We start from the raw sequence: 13,823 nt of genomic DNA on the forward strand, positions 1-13,823 counted from the left end.
TTCAGTTATAAATATTTTTCTGTTTCCTTAACTTTCATGTTGGTTTACCTTTAATATTTATCCCAAATTTCTAACGATTACGGGATTGTCTGTGAAGATCAGACAAGTAATGGCTAGGGTCGAACATGCCTTACTAAGCTAAGTCTGACTGAGCTGTGTCCCTTAGTCTCAAATTTCTGGTATTTGTATAAGTCGAATTATGGGTATCTCGAAATATTTCTCTGGTTGGACTGGTTATAACGAGAGTTGACTGTATTTATATATTTATTGATAATAAAACTCAACATTTCGCTGGTGGAGATGGAGGCAGCTGGTTGTTGATTGCAAAATGGTAAAGACCTGTATAAAGAAATTAGAATATATATTATTGGTAGGCATATGAAAACAGGGCTGATTCCCCCTGTATTTATTTGTCTGGTCACTTTTTTAAGTCCTGCAATCAAATGCATAGTATTATTGTGTTACGTGTTACATTTCTACAACATCATTGCGTTTTTGTGAGCATACAATCAACTTGTTTCACGATGCATGTACACTGTTGTATATTGTATATATACACTGTTGTATATATAGGGTTCATAATTTTGGTACTTGTTTTTTATACCGTCAGTAAATACGAAAACTCAACTTCAAATTTACGACATGAAAGATGTATCATTTTGAACCTTCAACGCCTATCAATCTGCAATCGGCGATCATGGAAAATTACCAAAAGAGTGACATTTATATTGTCAAACCGAACCAGATATGAGAAAAGAATATAGACTTTTTTAAACGGACATTTACCCAAATCCTTCCAAATCAAGATTTTACATACAAATGTATATAGTCATCACCTGTGCATGCGATTTGGAAACCAGCATTGTAAATTGAGACAAAGTCTTTGTACTAACAAACTTATAAAGGCATTACCTGCGCATGCGGTTTGGAAACCAGCATTGTAGTCACATGCCACTTCGTTTTTGATAAATTCTTCACGTCTGTCCTGATAATCGTCATCACGTCCTGGTCCACCCACAAGTCCACCAACTAAAGTATTTGGATTGTCCTCGGAATGGCTGACACATCTGTCTTGTTGACATGAACTAAATCATAGAGAATAAACATGTAAATCAACTCATCATAGATACCAGGATTAAATTTTATATTCACGCCAGACGCGCGTTTCGTCTACAAAATTGTTTTCACCTTAAATTACATATACAGTTATGTAGCAGTTTTACAGAGATACATCACAACGAGTCCTCTAGATGTCTTTTGAGGTGCTGGTTCATTGAACTTAACCCCAAATCTGCTTTTTTGCATGTCCGATATGGTTTTTGATGTTGTTATTATTGTTAACAATCTTATCTAAATTCTACAACATATTCTTAGTCGGTATCAAATAAACCTAACAAAAGGTACACATGTATGAGAAGCCAAAAAAGAAAACAAAGACGAAAATTACGATATTTTGATTCCTCTTCCCGAAAAAAAGGGTCTCATAATTACTACTTGATAAATAAATATTCAGCATTTATTGCTTTGGTAGTTTGTTTTTTTGGGAGAACATTTTGAAAATGACACTGTTCATGATATATATTTAAAGAGATTTACTGTGGGGGTCTGATGGAGCTCCAATTAAATACAGTTAACGCATATACTTTTTACAAGTCCTATTCATTACGTTGCCTTGTTGGCACTCCCATTTCAAAATCTTGGAGTTGAATCAATCTGATATTTAAATATTTCAGACTGATGTTTCAAATTATCAGGGTGACAGCATTGAATATATGTAACTTACGCTCCTCTGTGATGAGGTCTCAAGGGATAATTATTTCCAAATCCTATCTCATAACTCATGTTATAATTGTTATCACCAAGCATGTAATTTATTTGTGACATGGCGAAATTCTTAAATTTATCTCCACCAATCCCGTCAGCAGCAGCAATCACAGCAATAAAAGCAGCATTGGCTGAAACAAGAAAAGTCTCAGAATTGATAATACAGTAAAATTATTGCATTTAACTATCTATAGGGTGTCATAAATATAATACATTCACGTGCCGAGGACGTATGAGACAGTTAAATATCTTTTTGTTATTTTGTATAAAAAAAATGAGGTTCAGCATTATAAAATGAAAGGTTATATCCAGACATTCTCTTTTTATATAGATTATACCGTTGATTTACCCGTTTGAATGCTTTTTTTACACTAGTCAGTTTTGGGGCCCTTTATAGCTTGCTGTTTGGTATGAGCCAAGACTCCGTGTCGATTTCATACTTTGAACTATAATGGTTTACTTTTACAAATTGTGACTTGTATTGAGATTTGACTCATTGTAACTCATACCACATCTTCTCATATCTATTTAACTGATTTATTAATATCAGTTAAGTGATCCTGTGATCACAATTAACCCTGCTTACAGAAAAATATAAATTGAACGTGACCTGTCAATGTTTTGTCATAATATTGTGTTCAAATGTTCAAAGATTCCTCCCAAGGAACTCAAATGAGAGAAAAAATATGTGTAACTAAGATGGGAAAACTCGTGGATGGTAAATGGCTCGGAGACCATCAATATAAAACTTTAAAAGTCCAAAACATTACATGTATGTTTAATCAAGCATTAGGCCAAGTGGTACTTCGATAATTATCTTACAAACCTCCAGAATTTGTTAAGTATCTCACCTGCATATCTGTTTGGTCCCCACTGGTCCCTCCATGCCAGTCCACAAGGTGTAATAGGAACAGACCCACCAGGTAAATACGAATCTATAAAGGCTTCTATATTTGCTTTATATTTATGATCTTTGGTTATTTCCCATAGAAGAAGCTAAAAACAGTAAAAGAGGATACACTACTTATAAGGGTAAGATAATCAGTTTGGGTAATCATTCTGAATTCTATATGAAGTTATGTACCCATCGAAACTGGTAAATGGAATAAAATTGACCGAAACCTTAGATATTGTAACTTATGTCATTGTAACGAGATTGGTGAAGAATTTCATTACACTTTGCAGTGTAGTTCTTTGGCAAATGTTCGAGCACAATATCTGGATACTTTTTTCTTGCACAGATGTACAATACTAAAATTTGAAAAACTATTTCAGTTATTTATTTTATTTATTTTATTTATTTTATTTATTTTATTTATTTTATTTATTTTATTTATTTTATCTATTTTATTTTATTTATTTATTTATTTTATTTATTTTATTTATTTTATTTATTTTATTTATTTTATTTTATTTATTTTATTTCATATTTTCATCTCATCTTGTCATTTGTGTTATGTTATATAACTTTTGATGAAATTCTTTGTACCATTGTAACTTTATGGTGTTTGAGAAATAAATAATCTTGTCTATAATGTTTTGATTGGGCATTTTATAGTTGAAAGATGTCATTGGTTTATATTTCTGTAAGGTAGATTTCGACGGAGCTCAAATACATTATTAGATTGAAAGGAGCATGAAATCTAGCCAATTAATATATAATTATTGAAAATGTATAATTACAAAAAATAAATACAAGAAGTTTCGCTGGTGAAATACACAATTATTTGTGTAAATATACATTTGTACATCTATAGTCCATACTTTTGTTTCTTTAGGGTCACTAGTGATGAGTCTTATGTAGACAAAACGGGCGTCTGGTGTACTAAATATAATTCTGGTACCTTTAATAACTATTTACACCACCGGGTCTATGCCACTGCTGGTGGACGTTTCGTCCCCGAGGGTATCACCAGCCCAGTAGTCAACACTTCGGTGTTGGCATGAATATCAATAATATGGTCATTTTCATAAATTTCCTGTTTACAAAACTTTAAGTTTTTCGAAATACTAAGAATTTTCTTATACCAGGCATGGATTACCTTGGCCATATTTGGCACAACTTTTTTGAATTTTGGATCCTCAATGCTCTTCAACTGTGTACAAGTTAGGCTTTGTAAATATTTTGATATGAGCGTCACTGATGAGTCTTATGTAGACGAATCGCGCGTCTGGCGTACTTAATTATAATCCTGGTACCTTTGATAACCAATTAAATTAGGACATATCATATGCAAATTATGTTCTTGAAATATTTCGCAGATAATCAACACATTGTTTCAATTGCCAAACCCTTGGACGGCTATATTTGATTGACTGAAATATATGATCACTTTTGGATGTCTAAAGATTTAACACAGTGACGCCGGAACAAATCCAACTAAGAAAAGTGAAAGATCAAATTGATTTGTGTGTTTGTTGTCACCATTTGTGGGTAAAGGAGTTGGTAAACAAAAATGACCTGGCAGCCTGATTGTTTGAAATTCCAAGAATATCCCCAGGCTGTTGCTGGCTCGTAATATGTTTTGGCGTCTTCTAAGTATTTGTCATCTTTCGTTGCCTTATACATTTCAGCAGCTGCTTCACACATTTCGTCTTTCCATCCTGAGGAACTAATTTAAAATTAACCAATTATATGTATTAAAAAGTAATGAGAGTTACCTTTGCATTTGTAAAATGTACAAGAAGTATAATTCCGTGGATTTCATGGGTATACGCAATCCACGACTTAGAATGTTCAATGAAGTATAATATTTTCCTACGCTTATATTTAGACTTAAGTAAAACCACAAAATCGAATATCAACGAAAATACAGTTTTCTAACTATCATCGAAATGTGTATCCACAGAAAAAAATCTATCCATGCAAACGAGGTACATGTATAAAGACATCTCACACAGGACAACAATCAATAAGATGTAAAGTTACACATTAAATTCTAGATGCTTTTTAGAAAATGATAAATTTTCAAAAGACTGACATTTTTAAGATAATAAAAGTGTATTCTTTCCGACAGTCAACCTACACTGTAAACATGAAATACAAAGACACTTCATGTAATTATACATGTACATGTAGGAACCTTATGTCCAGTGGTTGTAGTTTGTTGATGTGGTTCATATATATTCTCTACGTTTTTTCGTTTCATATAAATACAGTTGAGACCGTTGGTTTTCCTGTTTGAATTGTTTGACATTTTTCGATCTTTTATAGCTTGCTGTTCATTGTAAGCCAAGGCTCCGTGTTGAAGACCATACTTTGACCTTAAGTGGTTTACTTTTACTAATTGTGACTTGGATGTAGAGTTGTCTCATTGGCACGTATACCACATCTTCTTAAATCTATGTACCAATAACATGGCTATCTGTTTAAAAGCTTCGTATTGCACATTTCAATCATATAAATGTTTAAATTTCATAAAGAGGATGTTACCCGTAAAATGCTTTTGCTTGGGGTATGCTATCTGAATATAAACCAGGATTAGCTTTGGCAAAATCATACAAGGTTTTTGCTGCCTCTAATAGCCTTGTACTGTATTTTCCATCTGAAAAAGTGCATGGTATTTAAAAACAAATAATATTATTAAAACATATATCCAATGCACTTATATTAAAGTGTTTGTTTAAAACTTTTAATTTTGTGGTCTTTTGGTGATATGAAAGTGCCCTAAATATAATGATAAAGATACATGTATGACAATTTGAATAATTAATTTGAAATAAAATTTCAAAAATAAATCACTATATAACAGCAGAGCATAGCTTGAAATAAACCAGTTTTCAAATTTGAGCAAATATTGATTCTCAAGATACATTTATTATTTGAATAGAACTTTATTTAGATTAATTAAACTATACATTTTTGAATGTTTTCTTTTCAGTTATTCAAATTCTAATATATGCAGAACATCAAATAAGAATTATTGAAGCAATACCTTTTTGCTTAAAAACAATCGATCCTACTGCTAAGGCAGCGACAGTATTGCCTGCAACGTCACTTCCGGGGGCGCCAGGATGAATTTTATAGGCGGGTCTGACCATTTGCATGTCTTCTGCTCTTCCCCAGAAACTATGATCGGCACCGACATCACCAACCTTTTGTAAGTGGATAATGAATTTTTTTCTACATCCTATCCTGTTTTTTGTTTATGCAATGCAAGTGGTTTTTTGTTCTTTGTTTGCTTTCAGTAGAGGTCATTTTGAGAATTAGTGTAGCAATTATGCAGCTAATGTAAAAATACAAAACAAGAACTCTCTCTCTATTTATATATGATAACAACGATAGTGTATTATTGCTTATGATACAAATATTCGCCAAATACCAAAGGAAAAAAAATGTTTTTAACCTACCCGCATTGTCAACTGCTAGATGTTAGTCAAGAGGCACACTTTGAAACTGTATCTGTTGTATCCCTTTTCTGTAGTTCGTTGGGATAAATATTCGTAAAAGGCCGTTCAATGAGCCGTTGTACATCATTGTCATTTGGTTTTTTAAAAATTGTTGCGCAAAATGCGTGTGTTTCTCAAATTGATTGTTCTAAATCTGTAGGATGCATACAGATAGGTATTATAGTATATAAAGAAACAATGGTTACATGTTCATTACCTGCATCAAATAGTTCTTTTGAGGTTTTTACCTTGTTATTTTGGGGCCCTTTTACAAATAAGGGATACATGTTCATTACCTGCACCCATAATATCTTTTGGTCAGGAACCCAACACTTGAGAAAATAGTCGAGTGGTGTTCTCAAACTATCGTACATATGGTCCAGTTCTCCATCATGTTCATAAGCGTCTTTGAATACTTCTAGTCCCCATCCCAGAACATGTGCTGATTCGGCCATGGGGAGATTGAATTTAACGTGATCTGCAGCTGTGGAAAATGTATACGATAGATATAAGAAGATGTGGTTCATGTATGAATGCCAATGAGACAGCTCTCCATCCAAGCCACAATTTGTAAAAGTATTATAGGCCAAGAATACGTACGAGTAAATAAACTAAATACTCTACAATGATCAGTAATTTATAGATATAAGATGTAAGGAATTTGACGCGACTGTCATACAAGTGAGCGGTTTAGCTAGCTTTAAAACCAGGTTCAATCCACCATTTTCTACATTAGAAAATGCCTGTTCCAAGTCAGGAATATGATAGTTGTTATCCATTCGTTTGATGTGTTTGGACTTTTGATTTTGCCTTTTGATTTTTGATTTTCCTATTTGAATTTTCCTCGGAGTTCAGTATTTTTGTGTTTTTAAGTGATAAGTAAAAATGCTACTGTTCCAAATAAGAACTGGACTCAATTATATTTACAAAGAAAATAGAAGACCTGTGTTATAGTGACAATTTTTTTTAAAGGACAGTGGTGCAATTATTGTAAATTAGATTAATTCATCTATAAGAAATAAAAAAGCAAAGTGTTGAAATATACCTTGACGAAATGTAAATGTTATGCAAGCATCAAAGCGGACGGCTTAGTAATTAAGGATCGCCAGATGTGTCCTTCTCTACACGAAATTGTTTGGACTATCCCATTCTTGCATCACTTGACCATCCTAAAAGCTTATTTTGGACACTCTTGTCGTAAAATATGAATGTATCAAACAAGTTTTATATAATATAATTTTTCAAGGTATAGAGACACTGTTTACATTTGTTTGATATCTTTAATGAGAATCATTTACTTTTCCAATTCAAACATATTTACCATCATACCATCCTCCGGTTAGATCATGACCATCACCATTATCCTGCATGGCGGAATCATTCCTCCATTGAATTCGATTATTAGAAGGAAGTTTGCCAGATCTCTGGGCATCATAAAACAGAATGGAAAGTCCCATAGCTTTACCATAATCATGTTTCATCTTAGATCTATCTAAAATACAAATATTGTTAAATGAAAAGGGCGGATTTAGGCGCGATACATACCCCTAGTCTCTTCCTCGGCAAAATTTGGGAAACTATAACTTTTTGGTGTAAAACAGGTAAAACAATCAGTTGTGTTTCGCTCGACAAAACTGTTAGGAAAGCACCAAACTTACCTCAAATCATAAATTCACGACCTTTAACAATGAGCAAATACCGTACTGTATATAACACCCTGGATGACAAAATGTGAAACAAATAAAAAAGGAAATCGAATTGACTGATTTATCCTTTATAAATGAACGACCAACAAATTTCAAATATTGGACAGCCACATACATGAGGCGAATGATTGATATGTGTAAGCATTCAAACCCCCCCCCCCCCCCCCCCCCCCCCCGACAGTTGTGTAATAACACAACATAAGAACAAAACTTTGCTAAAAGCCAAAAGATCTTGCCTTATCAGATTTGCACTAAGCACAAAAATAAGTAACGAAAATACAAAAGACACAATGTGCCGATATAATAAAGTTAATTACCTCTACGTAAATTACGTAATTACGTTTACGTAAATTACGTATATAACGTCATTACGTTCACGCAAATTGCCAGTGGTTCAATGCCGAGTTGAATCAATGTTTTGTTTTCCAAACTCAAATGTCAATTAGAATACTTGCGACGGACTTAGTTTATACACCAATACGAATATGACAATGCATTACATTTTGCAGTGAGCAAAATATACGCGAATTAATTGAATATTACTTAATAAATCCTGGGCATATATCAATATATGTTAAGTTATGTATTCAGCTATTAGAAATTCATAGATGAAACTGCAAACGAAGACCATATTCACACAATTTGGTGAAAAAAAATAATCTTTAAGAATGAGATTATTCAAAGGAACATTTTTTTGTTTTTTGTTTTTATTTGTTTTAATTTACGAGCTCCATAAACAGTATCCCCGTGTGAAATCTGGAATGTGACATTTCGTAAGATGTTGGCAGTAACAGCCAAGCTTCTTAAGGGCATATGATACAGTTACAGGGGAGGTAATGACGTTGCTAACGTAAAATGTTATTTTCGCGAAGTCAAACTGTGACAAATCGGGAAAAGATGCATTTTTCGACTGATTTTTATCATTCAAACTGATTTAATTTGAAAACGAGTTCATGAACCCCTATTTTTCAAAACAGCAATTTGTTTCATTTTGCAGGAAGATCATGTTACCCGAATTTTATAAAACTGTAAATAGAGGATTTTTTTAAATTGTGATAAACATGCAGCAAAAAATGACATATTTTCCTCAATTCCTGAATATTTGTTAAATATGAATTACTTCTGAATAAAAAATGCATGATTTTTTTTAGGAAACTTACAAAATACAGAAATTACCGTTTATTTAAGAAAAAACAATTTGTGTTTATCTTTTATAACAAAAAAGTTATGTCTTTCTTTCGAAAAAGAAATTACGGCCACGAATCCGAATTTTGAGCAAATATACAAATTGTCGACCTCCTTTAACTCCAAAAGTAGCACATGAAGGTATATTTTTTATCACATATTTGATTTTATCAGGTAAAAAATAGCCTAAATGCAAATTTTCACGAACTTGTAAATACAGGACCAAAACTGTATCGTTTGCCCTCAACCAAAACGTTGTATGTTTGAAAGCATTGAGTAAACTTTATTTATGCAAGGTAAGAAAAAAGTAAAATCACAAAAATACTGAACTTAGAGGAAAATCAATTCGGAAAATCCATAATCACATGGCAAAATCAAATAACAAAACGCATAAAATACGAATGGACTAGAACTGTTATATTCCTGACTTGGTACGGGCATTTTCAAATGTAGAAAATAGTGGATTAAACCTGGTTATATAGCGCTTACCCTCTCACTTTAATGACAGTCTCATCAAATTCCGTTATATTTACATTGATGCGTTGATTAAACAATAAATAAAATAGTCAAAATATTGGTACATCAGTCATCATCGTATAACAATTTTAAAAGGAACAATTTAACAGAACACAAAAACATCTACTATCTACGAACACATTGATTGATTTGAGTGTCTGACGTCAGAAATTTTTTATACGTCACATAAATTTGTCGTTCAATGTGAATACAAACAATTTTGAAATTTAAGAACTGTACAGGGTAAAATGTTTTGCCCCAATAACACACATTTTCTTTTCACGATAGCCTTCAATAGATTATGAAAGGTCATTTACCAAAAATTTAAGCAAATTCTAGAATTCTCTTTTTTCGATTTGGGACCCAAATAATACAATGCAAATATAAGGTAAAATTTCGTGTCAGCCTTTTCACTTCATTCCTCTTAATTAAATATATAGAAAAAGAGCTATATGTAACCTATAAACATTTTTAGCTTATTTTGTTCCTGATGCTCTTCTGACATGAAGTGTAATATTTTCAATTCTAAATGTTCTTGATTTCGCCTAAGAACATCCTATATATACTTTAGGAATACAACCTATAGTTGTTAATTTCCGTGTCATTTAGTCTCTTGTGGAGAGTTGTCTCATTGGCAATCATACCACATCTTAATTTTTGTATTCATACGCATTAATTGCATATAGTACTTCTTTCTTGGCTGCTTAGTGCTGTCCTCTGGTTTAATTGACATCGCCCAGATTGCAGACATATTTAACAATTTCTACTTGTTTTTGATTCTAGACTATCGTTATATGTCGAATAACCAGTTACTTTATACATACCAAAACCAACCGTAGTTACCGCTGGTCTTCCATTTGTCGAATGTGTCCCAGTTGTCATCTGGTGGGTTGTATATACTTTCGTTGGTACTGTTTTTGGCGTTGTAGGTTTATTTGTTACAGTACCAGTATTTTCTACTGTTAATGTACCGTAATGATTTGTATCAGGAACACCACCTACCAAGAAATCAATCTTCAGAGTGTTTCCTGCCATAAGAATTCCATTCGTATCAATGTTTGTCATAACAAATTCCGTTTTATCAGTGCTATTGTGTATCATCTTAGCATTCCACACCTTCAACGAAGCAATCGCTGTTTTAGTTAGTTTCATCACTGCATGAGTTTCAGTGTCTTCATTTTGGTATCAAACGTTATTTTAGACATATCTTACTTCATTTGAATCAATATGAGTTTTTGTTCATAACGATTTTGTTAAGTTAAGTCAGAAACCTCGTCAGCGTTCGAGCTTAGTAATGTCACATGTACGGATGGGAGATGGCAGAGTTTTGGTAATATGTCGAGGGAGAAGGGTGGGCAAGGTTACTCTTTGGACCAACTGGATTCTAAAATAGTTATATATTACATGTCTGCCAGATGTTTGTATCCCCTAGAGACCACATGCTGTAGATATAAGTAACTTAATGTCATGTCTGTCATCGTACGACATTTAAGAATGAGCAAAACCCACAACGTATACTAAACTATTTAAAAAAGACCCTGACATGATAAAATGTGAAATAATTCTAACGAGAAAATCGTTAATGTATACAAAAAAATAATATCTGCGTAAAACATGCAAGTGAATATTTCACAAGGGATGTTTCATTTTAATTTAGCTCATTTTGACAAAATTTAACTAAGATGACTGCTGCAAGCGTATTAATATTTCACTATTTCCTTTTCATTTATGATTGAACAAAATAGATCCAAAATTATTTTATGTGTATCTCTTAGCTAACTCACCTTTATTAAGAGTTCAAATAAACGGCAAATAACTAGTAAAGCATTACTATTACACCTGTTAGGCGTATATATATATGATAAATTTTCAAAGACGATAATTTATGATATTTCATTTTCATAAATAATGCTTACAAAAGTAAATACACATAACATATCTGAACCGTTTTTTTCGAAAATATTACGTAAACAATAAAGTCCCAATTATTTAATAAACCTATAATAATCTTGAAAGCATTGAAGAATTTCACTCTTTCTGCAAAAAAGACCAGATCATGCTACCCCCTTTGTTCACAACTATCTTTTTCGTAGATTCTAGACAATTTAAAGGTTTATCATTCGTCGGCAACTGACTGTTGGTGGCTAAATCTTTGTTTGTTAAATGTTTTGTGTGTTGTTGGGTTTGCTGATTTATTGACGTTTTATTTATACACAGTAAATCTGTTATTTAAAAAAAATAAAGTTTGTTATACACATGAATTTTACCTGTAGCGTGCCAACTGGATTATTGAATTTTACACGAATCCTCCATCCGTTGAGATCCACTGTATGAGCTAGTCTAATATAGCCTTTAAAACCGTTGTTCCACGAAGTTTCGATATAGACACCTTGGTTTTCAGCATTGACAGATAATATACCTACTAGAAGGCTTACAAAGATCATCATTTTAACTTGTGAGTAGTTTCTCGATTCCACCTAAAATAAATCATAAAAGATTATAAAATGTCTTGTTAATACCCAGCACAGAAAAAAATGCCCCCTTTGTCAGTTAGTTTGACGTTACTTAAAGTTGATTGATTGTTGGTTGCTTAACGTTCAATGACAAATATTTCATGCATATTCAGGACTATATAAGAAATGACTTTTTATTTATGTAAATATGTGCACAACTTCAGATTTTCACGAATACATATGAAGCCCTTAAGTGTACGGTATACTACTAGCCTGTCTGACACAAGCCCACCAAATATACATCTGTGTTTATATCATATAACTTGTAGATAATATCCTAAAAACTTTAACAGTAAGTAAATATATTAATATTGAACTTACCTTATTAAGAAAAAGTCAGGAGTTTAAGTAGACATAAACTAAAGGTGATAATATAAGGTCATACTTACAATCTTAAAAGTCTGTTATCTGTAGACGAGTGACATTTTCCGAAAAGACGCTTAGTTAACGACTTCAATGCACCATCTAACATCATGAACATAGGGCTATAATATATAGTGTATCAGAAACCTATAATTACATGTATATATATTTTCTATTTCGTCCAGTTCTCAATACTTTGAAAGGTTGAATTTCCGTTAAATCTGATCTAAGGTCAAGATAAAATTGAGAATGGAAATGAGGTATGTGTCAAAGAGACAACAACCCGACCGTAGAAAAAAACAACAGCAGAAGGTAACCAACAGGTCTTCAGTGTAGCGAGAAATTCCCGCACCTGGAGGCGTCCTTCAGCTGGCCTCTAAACAAATAAAATTGAGAATGAAAATGGGGAATGTGTCAAAGAGACAACAACCCGACCAAATAAAAAAACAACAGCAGAAGGTCACCAACAGGTCTTCAATGTAGCGAGAAATTCCCGCACCCGGAGGCGTCCTTCAGCTGGCCCCTAAACAAATATATACTAGTTCAGTGATAATGAACGCCATACTAATTTCCAAATTGTACACAAGAAACTAAAATTAAAAAATAAATTTTTTTTTTTTTTTTTAACTACATAATAATTTTATTCATCAAATATTGCTTGTTACATAAACCATCAAGATTCCAAGCTTCTCTTGACGTACCCTGTTACAATCCACTGACTACCCAGGGAATAGTCAGCTGATTAAATTAATTGACATACATTTTTTACAAATCTCTATATTAACAATTTAAAAATATTATTCATTGACTATGTGTCTTTTTATTGAAAGTAACATTGGACTTATTGCCTTATGTCCATTAAGATTGGTATCTACTCTCTTTGTGTATTCGTTAATAAAAATTCTGAATACGTCTATGTTTTTTGTTTTCTGTTCAGATACATAGTACAACTTGTATATTGAAAAACTAATAATTGTAATCAAAAAATTTATCGGGTAATACTTGCTGTCTGTAATTTTGTATCCAAATATCATGTGTTGTAATTTTATTGAAAAATGTAAATTACTCTTTTTTAAAAGTTCGTTAAATTGTTGCCAAAATCTTGTTAAATAAGAGCAATTGAAAAAATAATGAGCATAGTCTTCTTCTAAGTTACAAAAATTGCAAAGACTGTTATTAGTTATTTTCCATTGCAATAAATGCTTTTTGGTTGGTACAATAAACTGTAGTAGTTTCCATCTGTATATTTTTAATTTATTTTCAGTTAAGTATTTGAAAATAAAGTTATATAATGAATTCATATTTGATTCTTCTTGCATTGGTAAAA

General features: G+C 32.3%; 1 protein-coding gene across 1 annotated transcript; it reads right to left on the bottom strand.

Moving 5' to 3' along the window:
• Positions 1-246: 246 nt before the first annotated feature.
• On the bottom strand, positions 247-12,511 carry LOC134692892 (endoglucanase A-like). Its single transcript, XM_063553519.1, has 12 exons — positions 12,455-12,511; positions 11,888-12,097; positions 10,445-10,736; positions 7,535-7,705; positions 6,510-6,697; positions 5,760-5,919; positions 5,258-5,369; positions 4,286-4,436; positions 2,676-2,820; positions 1,784-1,955; positions 913-1,085; positions 247-339 (listed from the first exon to the last, which is right to left on the bottom strand). Exons 2-12 carry the CDS (start codon positions 12,065-12,067, stop codon positions 281-283), a joined length of 1,803 nt encoding a protein of 600 aa, XP_063409589.1. The 5' UTR covers positions 12,068-12,097; positions 12,455-12,511; the 3' UTR covers positions 247-280.
• Between the last annotated feature and the right edge of the window lie 1,312 nt (positions 12,512-13,823).

This window comes from Mytilus trossulus, chromosome 12 (assembly GCF_036588685.1).
Source record: "Mytilus trossulus isolate FHL-02 chromosome 12, PNRI_Mtr1.1.1.hap1, whole genome shotgun sequence".
Lineage (NCBI taxonomy): Eukaryota > Metazoa > Mollusca > Bivalvia > Mytilida > Mytilidae > Mytilus > Mytilus trossulus.